At 41.2% G+C, this 27363-nt stretch overlaps 3 protein-coding genes and 1 long non-coding RNA gene across 9 annotated transcripts in view; 2 read left to right on the top strand and 2 right to left on the bottom strand.

Moving 5' to 3' along the window:
- Nucleotides 1-26942, top strand: part of LOC117901725 (stathmin) — a 75388-nt gene extending 48446 nt beyond the window's left edge. For 2 of the 5 annotated variants that reach the window (XM_034812606.1, XM_034812605.1), the window contains exons 3-7: nucleotides 24670-24839; nucleotides 24914-25099; nucleotides 25164-25310; nucleotides 26024-26179; nucleotides 26327-26942. In XM_034812606.1, the coding sequence (XP_034668497.1) occupies nucleotides 24670-24839; nucleotides 24914-25099; nucleotides 25164-25310; nucleotides 26024-26179; nucleotides 26327-26413 (746 nt within the window). In that variant the 3' untranslated portion in view covers nucleotides 26414-26942. Of the gene's footprint in view, nucleotides 1-22069; nucleotides 22560-24669; nucleotides 24840-24913; nucleotides 25100-25163; nucleotides 25311-26023; nucleotides 26180-26326 lie in introns of those variants that run through there. The other 3 variants (XM_034812603.1, XM_034812604.1, XM_034812607.1) reach the window with 3 other exon arrangements.
- Nucleotides 10110-11605, bottom strand: LOC117901744. Of its 2 annotated transcripts, none has more exons than XR_004649340.1 (4): nucleotides 10694-11605; nucleotides 10532-10617; nucleotides 10369-10475; nucleotides 10110-10311 (listed from the first exon to the last, which is right to left on the bottom strand). It is a non-coding gene; the product is annotated as an uncharacterized LOC117901744 (long non-coding RNA). The 2 variants fall into 2 exon arrangements; XR_004649339.1 differs by having other exon boundaries at nucleotides 10111-10314; nucleotides 10694-11597.
- On the top strand, nucleotides 17731-20184 carry LOC117902574. The gene is made up of 2 exons (XM_034814034.1): nucleotides 17731-17867; nucleotides 17928-20184. Exons 1-2 carry the CDS (start codon nucleotides 17821-17823, stop codon nucleotides 20182-20184), a joined length of 2304 nt encoding a protein of 767 aa, XP_034669925.1. The 5' UTR covers nucleotides 17731-17820.
- The window catches only part of LOC117901736 (B9 domain-containing protein 2), a 17884-nt gene continuing 10522 nt past the window's right edge, over nucleotides 20002-27363 (bottom strand). The window contains exon 4 of the mRNA XM_034812620.1: nucleotides 20002-20011. The gene's annotated coding sequence lies outside the window, so the exon portion shown is untranslated. The remainder of the gene's footprint in view (nucleotides 20012-27363) is intronic.

The following is a 27363-nucleotide window of genomic DNA, read 5'->3' as shown; positions in this document are numbered from 1 at the left end:
AATTTGTTGATGAATTTAACAACAAATATCTTTGAATTTTCATTTAAATCTTCATTGGAACTCATTCTCACACCACCTCTCCCACTCTCTGTGGGTTTCTGTGAGTGCAACGATGCGTATACGTGATAAAAACTCGCTGCTCCTCCACTCCACACAACACATGAAATTTAATAATATTTAAATGAATATTTAAACGAAATTATGCGCTTGGTAAAACTCGTAAAAAACACACAAAAAGCAAAGTTCATTAAATGAAGGAGGAAATGCATGGACATGAATTCCGATATGACGCTCGGGAAAAGCTGTGAAAATCCCAGGAATAAAAGGGCCCTGAGCGAAAGATGGAGCTGTGAAAAGGTTGCGACATATTCTGACCTCAAAATGGGGTTGGACATGGCAGCAGCAGGAGGGAAAAATCAGAGCAATGCTGCGGTCAACTTTGGTTATCGCATTCGTTGCATGCCACTGCCACTGCACTGCATATGGAAATGGCACACCACGTATACCCTGATACTCTTTTGGATTCCTGCTGCATTCCCTGCTCTCTCCCTCAGTTTGGCTGCTGCCACATGCCTTTATCCGTGCCGTCCTGTTCTCCTCCCCTCTGCCAGCCCTCTTCCTGCTTTGATTGTTCGCCCATTTGTATGCAACATTTTATTTATGAGCCTGACAATTTTATTATTACGCACGCACGAAAGGGACATGGAGGTCCGTGGAGGTCCAACTGATTGCGCATTCAAGTGAGCTGTCCCTTGCCCCCCACCATCGCTCATTCACTCTTCTCTCTATATAAGTGTGCAACCACAAAATTGCATTGTGGTTGTGCCTCTAAGCCCCCCGAGAGAAGGGACCACAAAAAGTCCAGGAGGGCAGCGGCAGGCAGGGGTCGGACGGAACTGTTATTCTGCATTGAGGGGTTTACGAGATAGAAACCTGCTCCCAGTGTGGCAGTATGAGCCATCATACTGCATATGGCTTAGAGACCAGGACACCAGACACACACTGCACCTCGTACTTCTGGCAGGACTCCTTGCTCCTCTTTTTTGTGTGTGTGTGCTTTGGCAAATATTTTCATTGAACGTATAATTTTCACACAGTCGCTGTCCCGCTAGCCCGCTCCTCTGCTGCTCTTTCTGCTTTTCCTGCCCCTGACAGATATCCTGCCACCTCACTTTTCCAAGGGAGAGCCTGCTGCTGCTTCTCCTGCTGCTGCCCATACGAATATCCTTTATTTATGCCTTGGTGTCGGGTGTTTTCCTTGGGCCCTTTTTGTGCGGAATTGCTGACATTTTGCTTTGATGGAAATGCTACAAATTTCTATGAAAGATTTATGCATAATTCTTTAGCTTCGAAGCAAATTCTGCAGATGTATGCTTTAAAAGATTTTCTCATAGGGTGGATGAAAATAATGTGTACCTGCTTTAACTTCAGGTTAGAAATAGAAATAGAAATTTTTCCGTGAAATCCAATTCATTTTTCAGCGCTTTTCCCTGGAATGCAATTTATTTTTTCCAGTAGTTTTCCATGAAACTCAATTCATTTTGGCTGGGTTTCCCTGAAATTCAATCAGAGACTCTTTCTAATTAGTTTCCTGTCACTCAGATCATTAGAAATGGGGTAGGAATTCATCATGATAGTACCCGTTGCTTTCCTTCTGCTTGTCCACTAGGGAATGCTTCTCCGTGCGGCGCCTCATTGACGAACACTTTTGCCGTGTCCGGTTTCATAGTTTCAGTCGTAATTACCAACAATCCACCGCTCCACTTCGCTCTCTGCGCACTACCCACTTGGGGGATATCACCTGCATGTTGTCGGCTAATAAACTAAACCGCCGTTGGCCATAAAACAATCTTGCCACCAGAGTGGACACACAACACGGCAGCGAAGCGGAGAGACCCCCAAGACCTTTATCGACACCGACACGACGCGTCGGGGGTTGAATCGGTGGCAATAACGTCCAACAATGGCAGTGGCCTCCCCAGCCCCAAAACTGGCCACGACAACAACACACAAAAACAGCAAAAACAGCAAAAACAACAAAGGAAACGCACTAATTTAAACGCTCATAAAACTGGACTACAACGAGCTTCAGCTCCAGCTCCCTCTCCATGTCCACATTTCCCACCCATTCAAGGGCGTAGTTGCAGGGGTAGAAAGAAGAAAAAAAAACGGGTTTTAGGGTGGTATTGAATGTCAATGCACTTACCTTACCAATATTTATGTTGACACTTGGCGATACGAAAAGTAATCCTTCTTAGCTGAAATTAAACATAAAATTGCTCTTAGGAAAAGATTTACTTTCCCTAAAAAATTTCCCTAAAATATATAGAGTGTTAAGGTGTTTTCTTCTAGAGGTTTTCGGAAAGGACCTTTGGCATTAAAAATATGTTTAGAGCACATTAGCCTACTAGGAAGTAAATAGTAATACGAACGTTTTTCCTATACTTTCCACTCTTCTGTAAGCCCTTTCACTTCTATCTTTAGGACCCCCTTTCAGATGTATAACTTATCAACTACACCCCTGGGCATCTCACGCAGCAGGCAGCAAAAAAACGTGCAAACAAACAAACATTAGTTCCAATGTTAAATAGATATTTAGGCGCAGACTTTGTGGGTTTTGCTAAGCAATCACTCTGTGTGTGTGCAGTAGGTTTTGAGGGGAGACACTAACTCCGGTAAAGGGCCAACAAAAATCAATAATATATTTAGTATTAATTACAAATCGCATCGAAAGCAACTAAAGCCAAGTTTAGTATGCCTTTTTGGCTAATGATATTTTGCCATTTGGTATGTGTTTTCATGAGGAATGAAAGGAAAATAAGATTTTGGCATGCAATGTTACAAGGTTAAAGCTCATTTCTGATTTCTTTACGGGTGAAGTTTTGTGAAACCATCATTTATGTGCCATCAAAGATAATAATGGCAATAATAGTGAAAGAACAAAAATTCTGTTCTTTTGTGCATACAATTCCATATAAGGTAATTGGAAATAACATTCCCCACTCTCCAATCCAAAAGAAAAGCAATATCATAAGCGATTATTTTCCCATGTTGCTTTGATGGGAGGGTTTCCTTTCCCTCCTCGTATATATTTGTTCATGTCATTATTCTGGTGGTAACAAATGCATTTTATTTAGCGGACATTCCCGTTGTCATAATAATTTCAAAACAGAAATCGTAGCAAAACACAGAACTGAATACAGAATGCAGAATGCAGTGAAATAATCCCTCGACAAACACAAAACTACACCACAGGCAAATGGTTGGTGAAGGAAAATGGGAAAATGGCCAACGACAAGAATGAAATGCAACAAAATTTCATTGTTTCCCCTTACATTTTAGATGACGTTTGTTGGTTGTCATTCTAAAGCGGATGTGGGTGCATTAAGAGATAGAAAAAGACACAGAGAGAGAGAGGCAGCTTGAAAGAGGAAAAAAGATAGAGAGAGAGAGAGACAGAGAGAGAGAGGGGGGTGGAACATAGCGAACAGTTAGTCGACCATTTCGGTTCATGTTTATCGCTGAAAGCAAACAACCAACAAACGACAATATTAAAACGGATGTAAACTGCAGATGCATTCAATGCAACAGCAGACGTAGTAAGAGGCGTGGGGGCGTGGCAAATATCTCTACACTGAGACAAACGTAAAAGCGGAGCGAAAGCAACACTCGATAAAGAGAGCTTCCAGGTAGCTTCTTCGATCTGCTCTTTCTATTACCTTCTCTGGCCGCATTTGCTCTGCACTTCAGACCTGAGCTGATCGCACCACGATTCCGAGATAACGACCCAGCAGCGCAGTTTGCTGAGGTGTCCGCTAATTCCATGCTGCTCTTTCAGCTCGTTGTTGCTGCTCTGCCCATCGCTGCTCCTCTGTCCATTCGTTTCCTCTTCTCCATCTCACACTGCAAAGAGATTGGAAATACATATGTATGTACATATGAATGTATGTATTGTTTAGAGCATGGATGGGGGATTAAAGTGCAGGTAGAATGTAATTGAAAGTAAATTGAAAGGGCAATGTTGCACATAATTCTATTCTTAAAATCACATTAAAACTCAATTAAACATGTTCTCAGCTGAATCCTTAATCTGAATCTACCTTGAGAAGTGGCACAATTTTACAAAGTTTCTGTCAGTGTTGTGATTGAAACTAGACAACAGTTACGACAACTGCAGCAGAGCATCAGCTTCAGCCGCACATCGCAACTCTTGTTTTAGTCACCGCCTTCGTCTGCATCGGACGCTAAAAATGCCACTGACATTTCCACTGACAACATGGCTGGCCAACATCCCTGCCAGAGACGACACACACAAATTGCCAGCCGGCCGGACGGCCATCACAATGTCCTCGTTGTCTGGACGCGCTTCTAGAGATAATTTTAAACTTGCCACCAAACAGAGCTGCAGGGGGTAAGAGGAGTGGGGACACTACTGCTGCATTATGTGGCGTCTGTCTGCTGCAGATCTCGTTGAATTTGTCTGCCTGATTAACTGCAAAGCAACTTAGTTCGTTCGGGTTTAATGGATGAGAGTGAATTATTAATTCTAGGAGTCGTCTTTAATAAAAGGGAGCGGAAGCATCGGGAGCATACAACCGAAAAGAAGAGCTTCTCTCAGGAAAACATACCTTCAATTTCGCTATATTCCCTTGCAAATGGTCTTAAAAGACCTTTAAGACGATTTACTCTCAAGTTTAAAGAAAGTCCAGCTTCTATTCTTAAAGTCATCCCACACACAGAACCCTATTTTAAAGAAATGTCCTCCCATTTTCATGTACATTTACTTTCATTGCTTTCTCTCTTTCACATTTGACGCTAAATTAGGAACATTTTTCCTGGTGTTTTCTTTCCCGTCCCAACAAGCATCCACCCATAGCCAGCCAGCCCGTAATTGTTTCCCCTCTTTTGTGTTTTCCATGCCAAACCCTAAAACCGGCGACACATTCAGCAAAAATTAAGTTTCTATTCTGCAGGCGTCGGCACTGGTAAACTGCCTTCAATTCTCATAATATTTGCTCTTGTTTTTGTTTTTTCTGCCTCTTTTTGTTGTTGTGGCTGCTGTTGTTGCTGCTGTTCTTTGTACTTCCGTTTGTTGCACAAGGCAGCAACATCTACTTAGACGGCGGCTTTTATGCCGTTTCCTTCATTAAGCGCCAGTAAGTGTTTGCTTTCGTCGTTTTATATTTGCCTTTCTTTTGGGTTCGTTCTTTCATGGGGTCCCATATGTGGTGCCCCATTCATCAGGAGAGAAGGGGAGCAGGAGTGTGACATGCCTACTTTTTGTTGAATTGCATTTAAATTAAATGGAAGAGTGAGATCTCTTCTCGATATCTCGACTAGGGGATGCTTTTTCGACATTCAGAACATTTTTTACAATTAAGGGAAGCTTTGAAGGAGTTTTTCCTTTTTTTGATATGATAATGTATGGGAATCACCTGATTTTGTATTTAACTTAAGATAAAAGAGTGCTTTAAAGTGTTCAAAATGTTCCAAGCTATACATATTTTGGATATCACAGGATTTTTGGTCATTTTAAAAGTTCGATGGGAGCGTATTTATCAGAAAATCCTCTAGAAAATACGTGTTCGGTCTCTGAAACTTTGCCTGTATATCTCTTAATTATTCTCTGACTGTAGCAAGCCTCCACACACCGACAGAATAGCCTCTCGAGCTCTCATTATCAGGGCATGCATGGAAAAAATAGGTACACATGTATGTATATCTTGATGAACTCCATCTGCACCACCTTTACAACTCATCCTGTTTTTAGGGCATGTTAGGTAAGCTCCGCCAGTTCCTGCGGGCTTCTTTGTTTCCTTTGCTGCCACTGCTGATGTTGTTGCAGCTTTTGTTTGAAATGTTAACTGTTGCAAATAATAATAAACTTCCTTTTATTTTGCACTTTTCACTTTTGTTGTTTCGCCTTCCGCTTTGGTTATTGTTTTGTGCTTCTGTGAACTATGTTCCCCGCGCTCTCTCTTTCTCTCTATAGAAATTCTCATTTACTTTAGGACAGGTCTCCTCCATCTCTTCTGTCTTTTCCACCTGTTTTTCTGGCTTGAATTGGTGAATTTCCCGTGGTTTTGTTTGTCTTGGCGGCCATCAAACTGGCGGCTTTCTTTGTGCTGCCTGCTCTGGCCTTTGCCCCATGGCCACCTCTGGGCATGGCTAATTAGCTGACGTTGATGTTAGTACTCAGAGGGGAGTGGTAGCTGAATCGTGTGGCATCTCTTTTAGCTGAAAATAAATGAATCTATGCTTTAGTTTTAATTTTAATAGATTAATCTGCTGGATTCTTATTTCACAAACCTCTAAAAATTATATGGAATGGAAAATGTACTGCGATACCCACTTTAAAGCTTTAAAATGAAGCAATTTTCATGCTTGCTTTTTGCTTTTCATTAAATGTGAGAGAGGGAAGCCATCGTGCGCAAAACTCTGGTGGGGGCGGTGGTGCTGCTGCCTGTTCGCCTGGAAAATGCTTACCTCTTCAAATAACCTCCACTTTTCCAGCGTCCACGCCGCCCCCTCGACACTCTTTGAGCTGCGTATTAGGAGCAGGGCACCAGCGCCTCAATTGCTGTCAATAGCTGACTGTATTAAGTGAGTGGTATGCTGCAGGGCCCTGAATGACGGAGCCCCTCCTCCTGTGCGCGCACTCTTCCATTAATAATTCCACAGCACTTGAGGCTGGCCTTTCTTTCTTCCTTTTACGCTCGCTCCGCTTTAAAAAGCAAACTTTTTCACTGAATAAATGCTTTGGCCATAAATGGGTTAAGCCTTAAAAATTATAATGAATTTTCAAACCAAATGAGTTTTATTCTCTTCGTCTTTTGTGTTTACTTGGAAGTTTTACTCGAAAATCTATTATTTTTGTGTGGAATAAAGATATTTCAAATTTCTAAAGTCCACAAATTAAGTTTTTGGGATTTCGGTTGAAACTAAAACTCTGGCGAGAGCAGAATAATGTAATATTAAATGGGAAAACTCTAGCGAAAATAGCAGAAAGGAGATGTTCATGTATAATTAAAACAGATTTATTCATTTTCATTCTTTTATTCAATATATTCATTAATTAAAAATTAAGTTTTTTTGCAGTTTCTCTAGCTATATTTCTTTCTAGTCAAAATATGATTGAAACACTTAGGAAACCTGATTAAATCCTTGTAACCTTTGGTATCGACTAGTGATTAATTCTGCATTTTATCTAAAACAAGAAAATAATGCAGAAAATTTATCAAAAATGGATTATACTTATTTTCATACGTTTTTTTATATTCCTTTTAGGAATACTTTCAAATTTAATTTAATTGTATAGTGCAAAGAATGTATGTACATATGTATGTACATGCATACATATTTAAATAGCATTAAAATTTCTTAATAATTACCTGGTTTTATCCTGCTTCTAATAGTTTTTACATAGCCCATAAATTCCTCATAGCCTCTGATTTTCTACTTGACTTCTGCTAATATCAAGTGACCCCATCTGCCACCACTTGAAACTCCAAAAAACGGAGAGCTAAACAACATGAAACCAAACAAAAAAGTCGACAAAAAAGGCAGTAAAAAACCAAACAAAGACAAAATAAATATAGCAAACATCAAACCAAGAAAAAATAAAAAAAATAAAGCAAACATCAATCCAACGCAGGAAAAAAAGCGATGTACATATATCTATCAAAAAATCAATAGTGCAGTAGCCTTTTCCACATAGAGCACAGCATATACATATGTACATACATATGTACTCGTATATATGTATACAGGTGTGTATATATGTAGATAGGAACGTTTCGTTGGTTTAGTGTGTTTTTGCAGTCATTTAGCCGCATTTCCAAGGTGATAAACTGCATTGGCCAACAGAGGAAACATGGGTGAAAACTTTTTGGGGTGTAAGTTTTTTGCTTCTCGGACTTTTCTTCTGCATTTTCCACCATGCCTTTTTTTTGCATAAAGTAAACACGTCACGTCATTGCAGACGAATGGATATACATACAAACATATACATATATGCATCGCATATATACATATTTGAGCAGAATATAAGGTATATAATGCAAAAACTCAAGTGGGAAGGGACGCCCGGTCTGGGCCAAGGCTTTCTTTTTTTGCTTCATTGAGTCACAGACACAAACACAGACCGGTGCAGGCGGTATAGTCGGGCACGTGCTACCGGCATTTACTTATGTAGTTGCAGAGAAAAAGAGAGACCACCCGGAGCCACAGGAAAGAAAAGCATAGTAAGGCCAGATAGAGCAGGACTTAGTGGCGCCCTAGTCTGGGCTTCAAGGATAACAGAAAGCAGGTGAAAAGCAGTCGCTAAGCGTCTTAGACTCAAGAGGAGAAACTACAAGCAAAGCAGATAAATAGATGTCATGAAGGAAAGGCGCAACAGAGGAGATAGACAGATTTACACATTTAAGGAATTATCTTTGAGTTGGATAAAGAATAGATACACCTATCCATGGCAAATAAATGCATGTTTAAAAGTACCCCTAAAAACCCGACAGAATCCGTCCTTAAACACGTAAGGTCAACGACCTGGGGCACCCAAATAGAAGTACTTTTAGCAAAACTTGTGAAAGATCTACTCCAGAGCAAAAAAAAAGAAAACTGCCACATTCTTTGCGCCCAAGTGTCTGCTGCAACAACTGAAAAAGCGCCTAGAAAAGTCTGTGTCCATCATAAGAACCACTCCACATTCAGACCAACCAAAAAAAGAAGGAATTACAACAGAGGAGACTTCTAGGGAGGAACTTTCCTTTTTTGTTGCTAGGGGGCCGCGAGTCGTCTGCATTTCTCACTTATCTACTTGCAACAACTGTTGGCCATAGTGGTCTCAAACTTTTCATTATTATCAGTGGCAAGAAATGCCAAGGGGGAGTGCTGGGCTACTTGCCACAGGCGCCACCAGCGACAGCTGCGCAAAACTAAATGCAAACAGAATTACACAAGCAGCTGTCGCTAATTTTATTTTTTACTCTCTGTACTCTCTTATGTACATAAATGGTATTCTATGCAGTGTGGCTGGACTCTTACTATCTTTTGTACAAAGATTAATCCATAAATTGCGACTCAAGCAAGATACAAAATCTACCATAAAGGAAATTATCATCTAAGTCCCTATCTTCTGTAGACATTTCGAACACAATTTCTCTCCACTAATTGCAGTTTTATTTTTCTTTTCTCTTTGCAGGTAAGTTTCCGCACCTTAAGCCCTCAAGTTGGCCAATTTGTTCCAGGGTGGGGGAGGGAACAAGCGAAAAGCGCTCAAAGGCTGAGCCTCGATGAATCATCATCGTTTGTTTCTGCCTCGACTCGTGCTCGACTCGGAGGAGGCTCGCTGCAGGGAAAACCATTAAAACTACAACAGCAGCAGTCGGAGAAGCAGCAGCTGTAGCAGGCTGCAATGCCGCATGGCTTTTACTTTAGCCATGTTTGTTGGTTTTTGTTGGCTTTTGAGCAGCTTTCAGTGGCAGCGACAGTAGTTTCTGTTGGCTTTGGTTTATTCCAGCCTGCAGAATTTTGTCGCCGTCGTCGCTGGCGACATTTGGCCCGGCCATGGCGCTGGCGATGGCATTTGGGGGGGCCAATCAATGCCAAAGTGCCTGCCTGTAGTGCGAGTCACGTTCGAGTGGCTCGATTTTTCAGTATTTTTCTGAGGAAAATGGCAACAGAGGTAGTCCACGATCCAGTTCTACATGCTGGGCGTGGCATTTCAAAATGAAATGTGGTTTATGTTTGGGTTTTTCCATCGTTTGGTTGCCATCGCCTCGCCTCCTGGTCTGTTGTTTAGCCGAAGCTTAATAGAGATTTTATTGAGCAAGCAGTTTCTTGCTCTCAATAGTACACTGTACAAAGTACAAAGTACAAAGATTTGGCTTTGATTGCTTTGGAAATAAATTCTCAATTGGGACCAACCTGAACTGGAATGCAAATGCATTTCTTTTGAAAACCAAAAATAAATCAACGCTCCATGCATTCATTTCCATCTATAAGTAGAACATATTTTAAGCATTAACATAATTAAGGAGTTTAAAAATGAGTCTAGCTGTCACCAAGACTATATTTTCAGTGGTACTTATTGTATATTTCATTTTGTTTTACTTTATTTATTTGTAAGCATCCGGAATCGATATAGTGATCGTTAATTTCTCTAAGGTTGCGTGGCGACGATCGAATGTTGTCTACGCTGGGGTGTCCAGATCAAGTGGCGGCTTCCGGGTGGGGTGATGATTTGAGTGTTGGCTTTGGATTTGATGCTTAAAAGAAATGTTTGCTTTGCTTAATCCGAAGGTGCATGTCGTGCTGCTGTGGGGATCAGTTTAAGTGTAAAGATATAGATATCAAACCTTCTGGACTTACCTTTGTGGTGAATATTCAATGCCAGCTGTTTCTTATGTGTCTGCTTTCATTGGGAAATTATTGAACTGTGTTTTGGGGCATAATCCTGGCCAATATGTTGCTGGAGCCTGTATAGGAGTTAAAGAGTGAAGCTAAAAAGGTGATAAAATAATTTCATATGTACCTTAGGAGGGGCTCAGATGGGCTTTTGTTTCTATTTTCTGGATTTCAGTGTGCGGGAAACCGTAAGTGTAGCTTCAACCAGAAGATCTAAGGAGAACAATGCTAGTTAAGTATGCATAACTTTCGTTTTCGGTTGATTTATTCCACATTCACTTCTTCTTACCTTATTGTTTAATTTTTACATTTCCCAATATTGGGTGTTCCGAAACCTTGGTTTTCACCTCAACATTGGGGAGTGTTGACAAGACGGCTGCCTTGGTTGTTTTATTGACACAGTAAAACTGTGGAGAAAATTTCTTGCGATATGCACCCATATATGCATATTCAAAGTCGAAGATAGAGACCGGAACTGCCAACCGAAGCAACAGCTGTGTTGCTTAATCTATAGAATCTGGCTCTTCAGATATAATCTTATTCCGAACATTTTCCATTCTATTTCCATTTTGTCGCGAAGATAATCTTCCAAACAAAGTACAGTTTTCGGAAAGTGTCTAATTTTTTGAGTTTCTTGCTTTGTTACGAACAGCACTCTTTGATCAAACACTTTTAAAGGAACGCGACGATTTCGACGTTTATTGCCAAATAACAATTTTGGAAAACTTTCCTTTTATTTTATGTAATTATATTAGTTTGTTGTGCACACTCGTTGAGATTTAAACTTCGACTGTGAAATCCAAATGGAAATTCAGGTTTTTGATCAAATGATCAAATTTTTTAAATATTTTCACCGATGATAATCACAATTTCCAAAACGTGCTGTTTTTTCTGTAATTTTTTTCTTCCGTAATCATTTTTGATGCACACACTTCGAAGAACAAAGTTCGACTGCGAAAATGCTTATGATATTTGGGTTTTTGATTTGACTTAATCCACAAGCCTGCCATGATTTAAAGAATCCATTTCATGTTTTCCCTAGAATGGTACATAGGAATTCCTATAAATGATCCAGGAAACTGCTTACATGAACCTAAAACCGTTTATTACTTACCGTTCCTTACCGTAACACTAGCAACAATTAGATTAGTATGCAAAATACCGTTAAATGTTAGAAGAGGTCGTTTACCTTGTTCTAAATTTTCCATGCACAACGATCAAACACAACAGCTGACTGAGTCAAAGAGACTGTTATTTATAATTCGCACTCAAATAACAGCGGCAGCTCAATTTTCTCTCTCTCTCTCGCTTTGAGTGGTGATGTGCCTGAATCATCAGCTGTTTTGGGGCCTTGCCCTGCCCCAACCGGCAAAACGAAAGCAATTAAGCCGCACAACAAATCGACAAAGGGAGAGCGCGGTCTGCCAGACGACTGTCGCCGACGACTAACGTTGGCTGAGAGCGCCTTTTTGTTAGTGTTTCCACTGGAATTTTTTCTGCAGCACATGCCAAAAACTATGCTACACGACAAAAATTAAAACTACATTTCGCTCAAAACTAACGGAAGGAAGGACAGGACTCTTGGGTGTGTGAGTGGCTGTGTGTGTGCCGGAGTGTGTTTGATTGTGCCCGCTCAACATTTTTGTGTCGCTTGTAGCTTGGGTCCAACCATCATCGGAGTCTCACTCAGTCAGCAGACTGTTCATTCAGTTGGTTAGCGAAATCCTGCGAGTCAACAACTTGCCCAAACAAAAAAAGAAAACGAAAAAGAAGAACTGAGGATTATTTCAGCAATTTGTCAAGTTCAATTCGATTCGATTCGGTTTGTGTGTTTTGTGTCTAGAGTCTGTAATTCACAATGGTGGCCATCCATTTGCATTTGAATTGTAAGTAAACTTTAGACTTCTTTATCAAGGAAAACTTTGATGTTAGAAGAACTACAGAATAAGAGTGCAGGGAATATAAGGATTTCTACCACCCGTATACACATTTACGTGGCACAAATGTATCAAATAAAATCAAGAAGAACTCCACACACCGAAATAGTGCATGTAGCCATGCATGTACCATGTTTAAGAAAAATAATTGCAGTCAGACTGTAATATTCTGGACCAAAAGAACACTTTAAGTGTTGTTCACGGTGTTACTTCGGGTTTGCTTCTTTCCCAGAGTCACAACTTTTACCTGTAATTGTTCCATTCCCACACACACACCCCCCCCACCACCCTCCCAACCCAGCATTCTTTCCCCCAATTTTCTAATGCAAATATAGATGAAAATTGTTTTAATTGAAGTCTTGACAGCGCGCAAAAAATTTTTAAATGAACATACATACATACTTGCATCAAGAAATATAAAAAACACAACAGAGAGAGAGGATATAGACTTTACCCTGCCACGCCCCGAGGCGCACCCGAGCAGCCCCCCACAATAGAATCAACTGCTGACTCATACAAATAATTTCATTAAATGGAAATTAAAATGCTTTTATGAATATTAAGTAAAAGGCAACAGACATGGCTCTTATGGCACTTCATTCCATTACTTTTTCCTGTTCTTTTGGTGAGCATATTTTCATGTCTTTGCCATTCTTGGCGACTGGGTGTGATAATTATTGAAAATGTTTCCTATCCTCTCCTCTGATGTGTGTTCCGTTGTTGGCGGACAAAAGTTTTTATGCTCGAAATGGAACATTTTAAGCAAAAGTTTTTGGAGTGCTTCCAGCGGGTAATGTGTACCCATAGAAGAGTGTAAAACTCTTCAACAAGAATGTAAAGCCAACTTACGAGCACGAATTATATATGTAATATTATTTAGCCAACTTTTGCTGTTGCTGCATGCAAAAAAGCATGGCAAAAAGTGAATTGGATATAATTGGATTTTGGCTATTTCACTTCATTTGGGTAAGCGAATGGGAACATACAAAAAGCTCGAAATGGAAAACATAATTGGAAATGCCACTAAAATATCCAGGAAAAACGAAATTCAAAACTTTGAGCATTAACAAATAGGCAACATAAATGGCGGAATAGTACATTTTTCCAGTCATTTACATGATTTTTTTGAAGTATTTTCGCCTCTACAAATTTACGAAATTGGCAAAAATTTGCGCTTCTTTTTTATACCCGGTACTCGAAGAGTAAATAGGGTATATTGTATTTGTGCACAAAGTAAATGTATGTAACGCACAGAAGGAAACGTTTCCGACCCCATATAGTATATATATTCTTGATCAGCATTAATAGCCGAGTCGATTGAGCCATGTCTGTCTGTCCGTCCGTCTGTCCGTCCGTCTTGTTGAGCGCCTGGATCTCAGAGACTATAAAAGCTAAAGCCACCAAATTTTGCATCCAGACTTCTGTGTGCTCACACTGTTACAAGTGTGTTTCAATAATACACGCCCCCTTCCGCCCCCGCAAAAGGGCGAAAACCTCCCAAATCTACAATATTGAAGATACAAGAAAACGCCATTCCGTAGGGAATGACCATATCTATCAGATCACCAAATTGGGTTACGATTGGATTATTATTATAGCCACAATGAACAAATTAATTTGCAGTGGCCAAACCCACCCCGTCCCGCAGCTTATATTTGTTTTTTACAGATTCTCTCATTCACACACTCGCGCAGTTTGTGGCCTCTGCCCCTGACACGTCTCTGCAGTACATACATAGATGGCAGATGAAGAAAAATTGTAAAGTTTGACAAATAACCGCTAAGTTGCAGATGTAGTACTGAGTGCCGGGTATAAAAGTTGTGACGCGTAAGAAGCGTCTCACACGTCCCTTCTCGTTTTTGCTGATTTTCTGTATGCTTACCGACTTAACCTATTTATTCCATCGCAATGTGGTAAAAATTTTTTTACAAAAATTACACAAATAAAGAGAATTCCTTTACTCTATTTGAGTTTGTGTTGCACACATTGTAATTATATGTACACACATACATACATATATCTTGCTTGAATCCTAACCTATCTGACGCATCCTATCTCTTTCAAAAAATATAAAATATAAAGCACTCTTCTTAGCTATTAATTTGGAACCTTTTCACACATTTTGCTTAACAGAAATCACCGAAAATGTGTTGCGCACCAATTAATTAATGAAGACAAACACTTTAGTCATTCAATTAACTTCCACAAAATCAACATCAACACAGGCCGCAATCCCCGACGACACAGTAATTAAGTTCCCTTTTGGGTTAAGCTGTACTTCTTCTGCTTTAGTCCCTGCTGTCCTGTGTCCTGTGTGATGTGTGATTGACTATCTCTGACGACATGGGTATGTGTGGGTTACTCCCCTTCGGTCTTCCTCTTTTGACATTTGTTTTGCAATGTCATCAGATGTGCTGTATGGTGCCTTGTGCCTCCTGCCGCCTTCCTGCCTTTTTGGAGCTCTGATAAATCGCTTCCTTCTGCTGTCAACTGTCATAAGCAGGATTTTCGAGAGAATTTCCTCCACTACCTACTGCGCCCTTTAAAATGCGGGTCATTGGGGGAGTATATTAATACGAGTATAAGACCAGGCCATCAACACTTTATCATGTCGTTTCAATTAAAATCATGTCGGATTTATAGCAAATTTAGAGGGCGCCCGCCCCCACAAAGAACCCATAGAAAAACCTTTAGCAGCCTAGGTCCGTCCTTCTTTATTTCATTTAGCACAAATTGCTGGCCAGGATTTTTAATTAAAAGCGTGAAATGTCAACGGCTCTTTTTATTGCTGCAGTGGGTCCTTCTTCTTAGTAAGGTGGCAGGGGGGTCGGGGACGTACTACATTAAGTAAGAGCCCATAAAATGCAAGTTGGCAAAACTCTCTCTGTCTGCTCGCAAAATATTTTAATTGAGGTCAAACGCTGTGAGCTGTGTGTGTTCTGTGGTGTGGTGTGTAAGGCGGGTATGTGGATGCATTTTACGCTGCTTTAGATTTGTATAATGATGCTTATTATGTTAATGAGAGTTTTTAGTTTGGTCCTGCGGCCAAGAACGGCTTGAATGTGGTGTTAACAAGCCCTGAGGTCCAAAAAAATAAGCGCAAAAAACGATCATTCGCTCCGCAAAAATTCACGCGCTAAAAAATAATTGAAGTTCAGCCATATTTGAGCAAAGTTTTCACTTGGGCTTGTTCACGCACAAGTAAGCAAAAAAACATAATGGAAGGGCTGCCCATAAGTTTTGAAAACACTTTGGTGCCCTAGTATATTTTTCCTGATTTGCTTTTAGCTTACAAAAAAATCAAAGTTTATAAAAATGGGGAAAACATCGTAATTTCTCTAAAATATTGACTGTTGTGACGCGTAATATGAATAAACTCTATTTTACAGAACTCCCCACCTTAATTTCAACTAATTGATGTATTAAACTATTTAATACAAGTTCCTACCGCCTTTAACCACCAACCTTAGTGCTCTTAATATCATATTTTTAGTCAAGAATCAGTTATTTTTATTTATTTTTATTCTTTGCGTCATTGCATTTGGCCAGCCACGCATTGGTTTTCTTTTTTCAGGTAGGAATTTGTATAGCTGTCTAGTGGTGGCAAAAAACCTAGCAACTATTCGATAAATTTTGCGCTTTACAGCCCATTTGTGCACTTTTCTGCCTATCAGCGCGTCTGTGTGTCATCTCTCTCTCTTTCCTGTTTCGTTTGTCAAAGAAGTCGGTTCATTAAAAACGGACTGAAGTTAAGAGCACAAAAGTGCGGCTCAAGTATTACAAAATCAAGTGAAAATCAAAGAAATTAGGTATTTTGCATTTTTTGTACTCAACGTTTTATTTTTTTGGCAAAATGCGGCACAAGAGTTTTTTCTACTTTTTGTGCGTCTCTGGCACGCACACACACACACGCAAACAAACAGTACGCTCTTTTTTCCCCCCTCTCCTTCTTTTTGTGGCTTTTTTACATGTGCCGTTGGTTTTTGCGCTGCGTTGAGTGTTTGTTTAAAGAAGATCGAGTTACAGTAAATATCAACTGTGAAGATATTTATGTGCGCCAAAGCGGACTACGCAGATGTACATACATACATACATACACATGAGTTTTTTCTACAGTTTTTGGAGGGCTCATGTGTGTTTGTATGTGGTTTGAAGTCATTTTTGTGTAGGTTCTAGGTTATGTACAATACATATATTTATGTGTATACATATACACACACACTTTTCCACTGATACGTTTTTCGTTTGTGCATCCACATATGTACATACATATGTATATACAATAACAAATGTACTCTGGTAAAGTGCGTTCTTTCATATGAAACATTGCGCAGCATATCTATTTATGTATGTACATACATACATACATATTTTTATACCCGGTACTCGAAGAGTAAATAGGGTATATTGTATTTGTGCGAATACCGGTTGTATGTAACGCACAGAAGGAAACGTTTCCGACCCCATACAGTATATATATTCTTGGTCAGCATCAATAGCCGAGTCGATTGAGCCATGTCTGTCTGTCCGTCCGTCCGTCCGTCCGTCCGCCTTGTTTGTCGGCTAGTTCTCAGAGACTATAAGAGCTAGAGCCACCAAATTTTGCATCCATACTTCTGTATGCCACACTGTTACAAGTGTATTTCAAAAATGAGCTACGCCCCCTTCCGCCTCCGCAAAAGGGCGAAAACCTCCCAAATCTACAATCTAAAATCGCCATTCCGTAGGGAATGACCATATCTATTAGATCACCAAATTGGGATCCGATTGGATCAGTATTATAGCCACAATAAAGAAATTAATTTGCAGTGGCCAAACCCACTCCGTTCCGCAGCTTATATTTGTTTTTTACACATTCTCTCATTCATACTCTGCTTCGCGCAGTTTGTGGCCTCTGCCGCCACTCTGCCGCGTTTCTGCCCTGACTCTGCAGTGCGTTGTTCTAGGGGAGGGTGGCGAGCAAAAGGAGCGTGTTGGCGTGAGTAGTGTTGTTGATGTAGATCAGGGCTCGGCACGGCCCTATCCCATGGGTGCGGGACAAGGTGCTGCTGCAGCGCTGCAGCGCCCTCACGTACACGCGTATTACAGTGATTCGCACCAATACCAATATAGTGAAATGTTCCGTTTTGCGTGCGTCTTCACACACAAACGCAAAAACGGCTCGTTAGTTGTATGGCTGCCGAGCCCTGATGTAGATGACAGATGAAGATAAAACGTAAAATTTAACAAATAACCGCTAAGTTGCAGATGTAGTACTGAGTGCCGGGTATAACAGTTGTGACGCGTAAGAAGCGTCTCACACGTCCCTTCTCGTTTTTTCTTTGCCTCTTTCAAAACAGATTCCTACTCCTATAGGCGATGAAATAGCTGTAAAATAAACGACCAAACAAAACCAAAAACCTTTTCAAAGTAATTCAAGATTATTTGTATACATACATATGAACATATGTATGTGCATAGTTAATTCCTGAACGATTTGATGCCGTGTTGTACTGCTGCCTTTTGCCAAAGTTTAAACATTGCTGAGTACGCTAAAAATAAAAGAAAAACCTTTTTCGTCATCCTAGTCATACGCTTTCCCAACAGAATGCATCGGCCTGGGACACATACTTCGGTTAGCTTTGTCTTAAACAATGCACTGCCGGAGCGTCACGTTGGCTTTCCGTGCCGCCAGTGCCAGATGGTCGAATATCCGGGACAGCGCTACACGTGCTTCTCCTGCCAGGACTATCATCTGTGCGAGACTTGCTTCACTTGCAATAACAGGCCTGCATCGCCGAATCACAAATATTATCACATTTGGAAGATTTTCTACACCCGCACCTCGATCATTCCGTTCCTTTCGCCATCCTTCAAGTGCGCCCTTTGCCAGATGCAGTGCGTCAGCGTACAGGCACTGTACATGCATCTGCTGGAGAAGCACCGAGACCATGCCGACTACAGGGACTACGAGCGGGAGGCCTATTCGTTCTACGTTGTCGACTACGCGTCGAAGAATCCGGGTCTTCCTCCTCCGATCGACACTGTGGACATTGAAGGTTCAATCGTTTTACCAGCGCCTGCACCATTCAGGAGCACACAGCCCGCCCCAAGAGCTGGGGGAATCCCAACCGAAAACCGAGTACCAATTATTCAGCTTGAGATATCTCAAGCCAGTGGGTCACCAGAAGCAGCTCCTATAAGCGTTTTTAACCGTCAAACAGCCAGTGACACTGCCACCAACAACAGGATTGACATTGCTACCATGGAGCATGTGATACGTGCGCTGCAACGTGTGATGAATCGGATGCAAGATCTCGACTTAAACAGCGTGTCATTCGAGGAGCGTTGCGCAGATCTATTGACGCGGGCACGCGCCCTACGCAATCAATTTGACACCCTAAAGCGCAACAACTCAGCCCAGAGTAGCGTCACATCCAGTGTCCGACAAATGTGCCGCATGATCGAGCATCAGGCGGTCGGCCTCCAACGATTGCATCAGCAGCGTCATGGAGCAAGTACCGCTCCATCGCTCTCAAATAGCAACCCAAGCCTAGGAAATGTGTTTGATGAGGTGATCGCAGCTAGGCGGCAACAGGCTGTACCACCAAGGCGTGCTCCCACCCGTCGAGCCGCCACAATGCCGCCGGCTCCGCTAGAGCAGGCGATACCACCACCGCAGGAATCAAATGGAAACTCCTCGTACACTTATTATAATCGTAGTCGAAATTTGGCACGACGCCACAATGGCCTCCAAATGGCACGCTCCCAGACACTCAACCGATTGTCCGGCTCACGCCTCGATTTTCCAGAACCTCAATATCGTCAGGCTGTTGTGCCACCAGTCATGGTGGGGGCATTAAAAACAAGCAACACCATTACAGAGCTGGTTACCGATCAGCATCCTGCCAAGCCGAAGGTAATCAAGACTCCCAAGGATAAGCTGGAGCTCACCGATGCCCGCTTTTGCTGCTCAAAGCTTAAGGACGCTTTCGAAAAGATGCCCGAAGCTATTGAACGCGAAAGAAAGGTGTCCAAGGCACGTTTCGTCGATGCTATAATGTGCTCTATGCTCTCGGAGAAGAATCTCGAACCACTGCCACAGGACTTGATGTCGGATATGGGCTCCAATCAGACACCACACAAAGGCACAACCACAGCCGAGGAGCGGCTCATCCCAGTGTCCCAGAATGTCACTCAAGCACGTGAGACGGGCACGGATGCCATGACAAAGTTTTACAAAGGTCTCTGTGATTATAGCAACTGGTGTGGCCGTTTAACCCAGAAAATGGAAGCACAGAAAGCATCCAAAGAGAATGAACCAAAGAAAGTGTCCCAGGATGCAGAAGCACAGGCAGCATCCACAAATAGACATCTGGAGAACATATTGCAGATGAATTCATCGGGCCATTATGGTCAGGATGGAGACATCCTCGGTGCTGGGATAAACAACCAGAATCCAATAGCTTTTATTGATAGCAACGATGGCGATGACGACGAAAGCAATGACGAGGATAGCAACGATAGCAAGGCTGGCACTGATTTTGCAAACGACGACACTAATACTGGTGCCGCCAATAACAACAATATTGATGCGAATAACAGTGAACACATGGCTCCATCATATCACATTGATATTTTCAACACTCTGAATGACAATGCTGCACCAGAGGAAATTAATCAGCAGCCGGCTGTAGCAGCTGTGGCAGTATCAGCTGCAGATGTGGCAGAAAGAATGGCAGCCCTCATGGAGCATGCTGAGCCATACAATGTCCAAGTATCTGATAGCGAAGCATCTGATGATGAACCCGATGAATTCGACGACTATGATGATGATGACTTCGATGATGATTATGATTATTGAATGTTGCGGTAACGGATTGCAGGGAAAATAAGAATTAACAAAAACAAAAATGAAAGAAATAGAAGCAGAATGAAAGGAAGAAAAGAAGAAAGAAAGCCAGAAAGAAAAGGAGAAACAAAAGAAGCAAATAAAAGATAAACAAAACAAGAAATAACGGAGAAAGAAGACAAAGCAAGGAATGGGGAAAGAAAAGCATAAAGAAAATGAGAATGATAATAAGAAAGAAAAGGAGAACGAAAAGATGAATGAAAAAGATGAACAAAACGATCAAGAAAAGGAAAAAAAGCGAAACTAAGACAAGAAAATATTCAACAAACCGGAAACTACATGTGAAACAAATGAAATACTAATCCTAATTCTGGAACTGAAAAAAAAACATTTCAACATAATATTGTACCTTTTCAAAGAAAAATGCACCTTACAGAACATCTGTAACAGATTTAACTGTTCTTAACAACAATAAAAATGAGTTCCTATGACTGTGGCTTTATAAATATTTCTGTGGATCTAATCTGTCTGTAATTGTAATCATTGCTAACACTATTGGCTATAGCCGCTAGAAAATATATTTATTTCATAGATGTACTTACAGTATGTTGAGACGCTCCAGATTTCGGACACAATTTTTGCATTTCTAGTTCAAAACGAGTAGGAACGTTTGTGAGACGCTTCGTACGCGGCACAACTTTTATACCCGGTACTCAGTCAGTATATCTGTGCCTTTGTGGTTCTTTTTATACCCGGTATTCGAAGAGTAAATAGGGTATATTGTATTTGTGCGAATAACGGTTGTATGTAACACACAGAAGGAAACGTTTCCGACCCCATAAAGTATATATATTCTTGATCAGCATCAATAGCCGAGTCTATGTCTGTCTGTCTGTCTGTCTGTCTGTCCGTCTTGTTTGTCGGCTAGTTCTCAGAGACTATAAGAGCTAGAGCCACCAAATGTTGGTACCAGACTGCTGTATGCTCACACTGAAACCAGTGTATTTCAAAAATGAGCCCCGCCCCCTTCCGCCTCCGCAAAAGGGCGAAAGCCTCCCAAATCTACAATTTTGAAGATAGCAGAAAACGCCATTCCGTAGGGAATGACCAAACCTATCAGATCACCAAATTGGGATCCGATTGGATCAGTATTATAGCCACAGTGAAGAAATTAATTTGCAGTGGCCAAACCCACCCCGTCCCGCAGCTTATATTTTTTTGTTTTTTTCACATTTTCTCATTCACAATCTGCTTCGCTCTGTTTATGGCCTCTGCCCCTGAAACGTCTCTGCTTCTGCCGACACTCTGCCGCTGCCTCAGCCGCGACTCTGTAGTGTGTGTCTATAGGGGAGGGTGGCGAGCTAAAGGAGCGTGTTGGCGTGAGCAATGTTGTTGATGTAGATGACAGATGAAGAAAGAATGTAAAATTTGACAAATAACCGCTAAAGTGCAGATGTAGTACTGAGTGCCGGGTATAAAAGTTGATACTGATCAAGAATAAGTTCGGAAAAGTTTCCTTCTGTGCGCGCACAAATACAAAATACCCTTTTTACTATTCGAGTACTCTTTGAGTAATCCACACCTTAGCTTGATCTGCCTTGCAGATGTTAACAGAAGTGCGATAGCTACAGCCCCTCCTAAATGACTGCTCAGATTGATCATATTCCTTTGCCCTCGTTAGAAATAAACAAAAATATCCAATCTAGCAGTCAGTGACTTTCAAGTCGTTCCCGGAGCTTGTAGAGCTTCAAATCGGAATACCTCACAGTTATCGTAAATCACCCGTCCACGTCACATCGCAGTTTAATAAATACGAGAAAAAAAATTCATTTTTTAAAGCAAAATATTCCAGGAAAAATTCCATATAGAAAATAATCGCTTTTTGATATATTTTTGATTGTGAAGTTTTGCCATGTCTTCGGATTGTCCGGTGGTGCATCGGAAGTGCTTGGGCTGCCCTGCCCAGGGTGATCTTGGACGCTGGTACGAGTGTTTTGTGTGCGGCTCCCAGATCACATTCTGTGGCGCCTGTTTCGATCTGGGCAAAAATCGAGTTAGCCCCAAGCACAAATACTATCACCCCATGCGTGCCGCTTACAATAAGAAAATGCTGGACATCTACTTTGGCGGCGAGGTGTTGGTGAATGGCGAGGCTCCGCAGAGCTTCAAGTGTCCCTTTTGCGATGAGTTGGGCTTCACCGCCGAGGAGTTGATGGTCCATGTGGAGGGGAAACATTCCTCCCATCCGGATGCCTCTGCATTGATAGAAATATTGAAGAACATGTGGATTGCTCGCAATGGTGCTTGTGGTTATGTTCGTAGTCGTGCCAAGGAGCAGCAGCTATCGGGTGGCATACAGGATGCCATGGAGGAGGACTATAAGATATGTGAGTAGAGCGTAGAGTAGAGTAATGGACCACCAGGAGAAGACTCCCTCCCATCGAGTCTCGACCACAAAAGCCACTTTGGGAAATTGCTTTGGCAGCTTTGCGAGCCAAATGGTCAGCTCAGAGCGACGAATATAATGGTTTTAAAAGGGTTACGGAATCCTGAATCTGAAAGTTAAATGAAGATGACTTTGCCCTGCGCCAGCCCCAGCGCCAATCCCCTTTTGTGGTTTGTGTGGGCGGTGGGGAGGCCCATCAAATCTGTCAGCCTAATAGACTTCAACACTTGACCTGGTCCAAGACATCATTACTCAAAGCCAGAGGACACGCCACACCAGAGTCAGGGAAAGTGAAGCTGAAAGCGACCCCAAAAGCGAGTGTCATGATTGACAGTCGGACAAATGGTAGGACTAACCAACGAACGGACGGACACCTACTCGAATAATGGCAAATTATGTGTCAACAGCAATCATCAAGACACCTACGCAGCAGTTCTGTGCCTTTGTTGAAGGTAGATTATACATTTCGGTGTAGATATAGTGGGGGAGGAGCACTTTCTTCTCTTCTCCACTCTTCTGTATATATTTTTGTTTTGACAAATAATTTTCCACTTCATTTGATAGTCTTGCCATCGAACTCCCCCTCTGATTAAACAAAAGCCCCATCCCCTCCGGATGCCAGTAAGGGTCCGTTGGGTTTTCTTGGCTAGACATTTGCTGATGCGAATTGTTTGTGATTTGTTCTCGGGTTCGCCGTCTAGGGATGGCGATGTTTATACATGGGTCGGGCCTGTGCTCCAATTGCTGTTTGCTTACCGTTTTTGTTGCGTAGATATGCAATCCATGGGGTGTTTATATTTATGAGGGAGCTACGGAATGCTCGCATATTAAATATCCAACTTTAAAGGTGTTGGAATCCGTTGCTCGTACCCAAGAGTAGCTTAGAAATGAAGCTTTGAACTCTAGGAAATGTTTATGGCACTTGTGGCTTTTTCTGGGAACTCTTTATTCCATGGCTATAAGGTTGCAATAATTAATTATGTTAATGTGAGAACACACAACTATTTATTCTTGGAATTTGATAATAATCTGAAACTGTTTAAAGAACTCCCAATTTTCACACTTTTGCTGCAGTCGAATATGCATTTTCCAGTGCATTTAATTTTAATAATTATTTCGTGTGAAAACTCGCATTTTATTCCGTTTTCCTTACCATTTTCCTGAACTGCTCTCTGCTCCCTGTGTTTGTGTATGTGTGTATGTGTGTGCGTGTGGCACCATTCTGCCCATCATTGTCAGCGAACAACTTTGCCGGAATTCTCGTTTTGTGTGGCTGTGCGGCGCTTGCATGAATTATGGTTTTGCTCTCGGAAAAAGTTTGAATATGTCCTGGAGCCACTGTATATAACGGTGGTACGTGGCGGTGTGTGCATTGGAGAGTGCAGCGAGGCGTGGCCATTAATCAAAATGCGCTTAAAAAAGTGCGAAACCCAACTGTAAATGCAAAAAACAAAAGTTAATGGATATTTTTGGGGCGCAGAGCATCGACTTTTGCCAGAATGCAATTAATTTGAGCGAGTGCTTTACCACTTAAATTTCTTTTTACTTTTATTAATCTATCTGAATCTATGAAGAGTGCAAGGGGGTATCATAATCGTGTGTAGATTTGGTAGTTAATTTGGGGACTTAGTTAATCGATTTGGCTGGACATTTACATATAGCGCCCATGCAGATCAATGGACTGTTGTGTGGTACAGCTTTATTTCTAAGAAATCCCCACACGAGCCACAAGCTAAGGGCTCATTCAACTTTGGGCCACCCTCTCTTCATTTGTTATCATATATTTATATTCCTGCACTTTGTTGGGTTTTGGTCACGGCTTTTCGGCCTTAAATGCGAAAAGTACACAAGAGACATCGAGTTAGTGGGGCGGGAAGAAGTGCAAAAATGATGTCATACGAGCAGCAGAGGGTGGCTTAAGGATGAAACTGGCCTTCACCCTCGACCACAACTTTATATGTATTTATAGCAGGCCGACACCCCCCGCCAATGCACAAATATTGAATTTCTTTAACGGCTGCCCATCTCCTGCTTCTCTTTGTCGTTTACAGCCACTGAGATTCGCTGCCAGGAGAAGTCCCGCGGCGGACTGAGCTATGAGGTCATCCTGGCCGAACCGGCACCCAATGTGGCCGTGCCCAAGCGTCCGGTCACCCCCGGCAAGAACGTCAGCGTGGAGGAGATTGAGCAGAAGCTCAAGGCAGCCGAAGAGCGTCGCATTGTGAGTAGTATTCGGTCGCCCCTTCTCGGTCATCGTCGGCTTAACAAAACGAATTTGTTTGCTTTTCGTCGCAGTCTCTGGAGGCCAAGAAGATGGCTGATATCTCGAACAAGTTGGCCAAGGTGGATGAGGCCACCCGCAAGAAGGATGAGATCACCAATGAGTTCATCACTCAGACCAAGGAGCAATTGGAGACCAAGATGGAATTGCATGTGGAGAAACGCGAGGCAATCATCAGTGACATGAAGGAGAAGCTAAAGGTTTGACATTTCGTTACATAGTTTCCATAGAACTCGAGAACTTACGTTTAAACTCTTTTCACAGATTCATGCTCAGGAGATTGAAAAGACGCGCGAGACTTTGGAGCAGCAGAAGGCCAATGAGCAGAAGGCCATTGAGGAGAAGCTCAAGATAGCTCAGGCTTTGCGAGATGAAAACATTAAGAAGATGCTCAATCGCCTCAAGGAGCATGTGAGTGTGTGCAATACACCAAGACAGCATGGCTTGAATTTTGGATGACTTAATCTCAATAACTAGTTCCGTTGATCTGTTTGTAGTTGCTTTACTTAGAAGATAGAAACAGTAGTACATATTTAGAGGCAACATTTGCCGAATATTCAAATCAATTTAATTTGTAAAATCCCAATCAGGTTCTACATTAGCTTTTAGCTTTTCTCCACATAAGCATCTTGTTATCTTCAGTGTTAACTCTTGCTTCAAACACAAAAACATACCTTATGTTTGGGAGAAGCTTTTATGGTTTCATATATCCTCCATTTGTAGAAAATAACCTCTAGTATTTTGTTCCTATTCAACTCTTATTCCATAAGGCAAATGGAAGCTTATCTTCTCTGCAATTTAAACCATTAAGAAAGAACAACTACTTTCAAACTACAATTTTCAGTGAAATATTTCCCGAAACCACCTCAAATCTTTTGTAACTACATTTCATATCATCAATCATTGCTGTTTGGGCAAAATATCCCACAACGTAACAATACTGATTCCGAATTAGCTTTTCTCATTCCTAAACTATCCAAAAACATTCCCAGACTTCCTTCCATAAATATTTCTTTTCATCTGACCATCTGTGTACTATGCACTGTGTATATGTGTGTGTTTGTTTTTCGGATCATGTGTATATATAATTTTTGTGTTCATTTCTCTTATATCCTCTCATTTAGAACACTGTCAAAATTGCCGAGGTTAAATCACACCAAGATCAATTGGAATCACAAAAGATCGAGGAGAAGGCGCGCATATATGAAAACAAATTGTTTGCCGCCGAGCAGAACCGCGAAAAGGAGATACAAAAGAAAATCGAAAAAGTGCAAAAACTTGTACGTTTGTTCCCCCACTTTACCCATCAACATACCTACATAAACAGCCTCTCATATGCCGTATCATTTGAGTAGCAGTAGTTCTCCACATGAGAAAACCTTTAAGGTCTCAAGCTAATTGTTTCTTTTGTTTATGTGATTTTTCAGGAGCGTCGTGCCGAGCTCGTGCGCCAGAACAAGGCCCAGACCCAGGATATGGATGGACAGCAGAATGCCATCGCCTCGTCGGGTTAGAGGAGCTGTGCAGGACGTAGACCGTCATTACTTACTGCAACAACAAAACAACAAAATAGAGAAACTACAACGGCAACACTACATACACCAACCACACATATTTAAGCAAAATCTAAAGCAAAAGGCAGCATCAAATTTGCTTCAAGAATATTTCAAGTATTATAAACGACATAGAAGACGGGGCAGGGGCATATCGAATGCATCTCAAGATTCCGCTGAGCGAGATGAGGCCCTAGAAAGATATAGCAACAACCAGCAACATTTATTCACAAATCTTTTCAACGATACAAAACAAAACAAAAAGCAAGGTGAAATCCGAGCGATATAGCAAACGGCAAAATTAATTTAAACATCAAATCTATAAACAAAAGCCTTTCAAAATACGTTTTCTCAAGTTCGAATTTCTCGTTTTACACTTGTTCAATTTGACGATTTTAAACACCTTTAAAGCTCCTCCTCCTCCTACAGATTGTCATCAAACTGAACGAGAAATTCGAAACAAACGTATTTTAAAATAAAAGCCATACAAGAAAAATAATTATTTTGCCTCGAAACATTTGTTATACTTGCTATTTGCCAGAAACTCAATATTCACGAGATCTATCATTTAAACAAATATATTTTAGAAATACGTGTATAATTTAACCATATTTTTTATTTATTAATACGTAAAAAAAAGCAAAAAAATCGTTTAAAAAAAAGGAAAACTAAGGTTGGAGACAGTTCGACACTAACAATTACAATTTTAAGTTTCGCATTTTCTATCTATAAAATAAATGTCAAACAGATAAAAATACATAAGAAATGCTTATAAAAATAAATAAAAAAAGAAATCGAATACAAAGTAAAACAAGACACTGCATTTTCGTTTTATTTACAGACAACATAACAACAATATAAACACAATTTAGGCATTAACATAAGTAACAAAAAAATTAAAGTAAAATATA

This window comes from Drosophila subobscura, chromosome U (genome assembly GCF_008121235.1).
Source record: "Drosophila subobscura isolate 14011-0131.10 chromosome U, UCBerk_Dsub_1.0, whole genome shotgun sequence".
NCBI lineage: Eukaryota > Metazoa > Arthropoda > Insecta > Diptera > Drosophilidae > Drosophila > Drosophila subobscura.
Note: the sequence above shows the minus strand (reverse complement) of the source record. Positions and strands in the feature narration are given on the sequence as shown.

Excerpts from the sequence above, each read along its gene's own strand:
- LOC117902574 (XM_034814034.1), top strand. The coding sequence starts at position 17,821 with ATGCCGTGTTGTACTGCTGCCTTTTGCCAAAGTTTAAACATTGCTGA. Across the intron at positions 17,868-17,927 it reads CAAAGTTTAAACATTGCTGA|AATGCATCGGCCTGGGACAC; the intron begins GTACGCTAAAAA and ends CTTTCCCAACAG.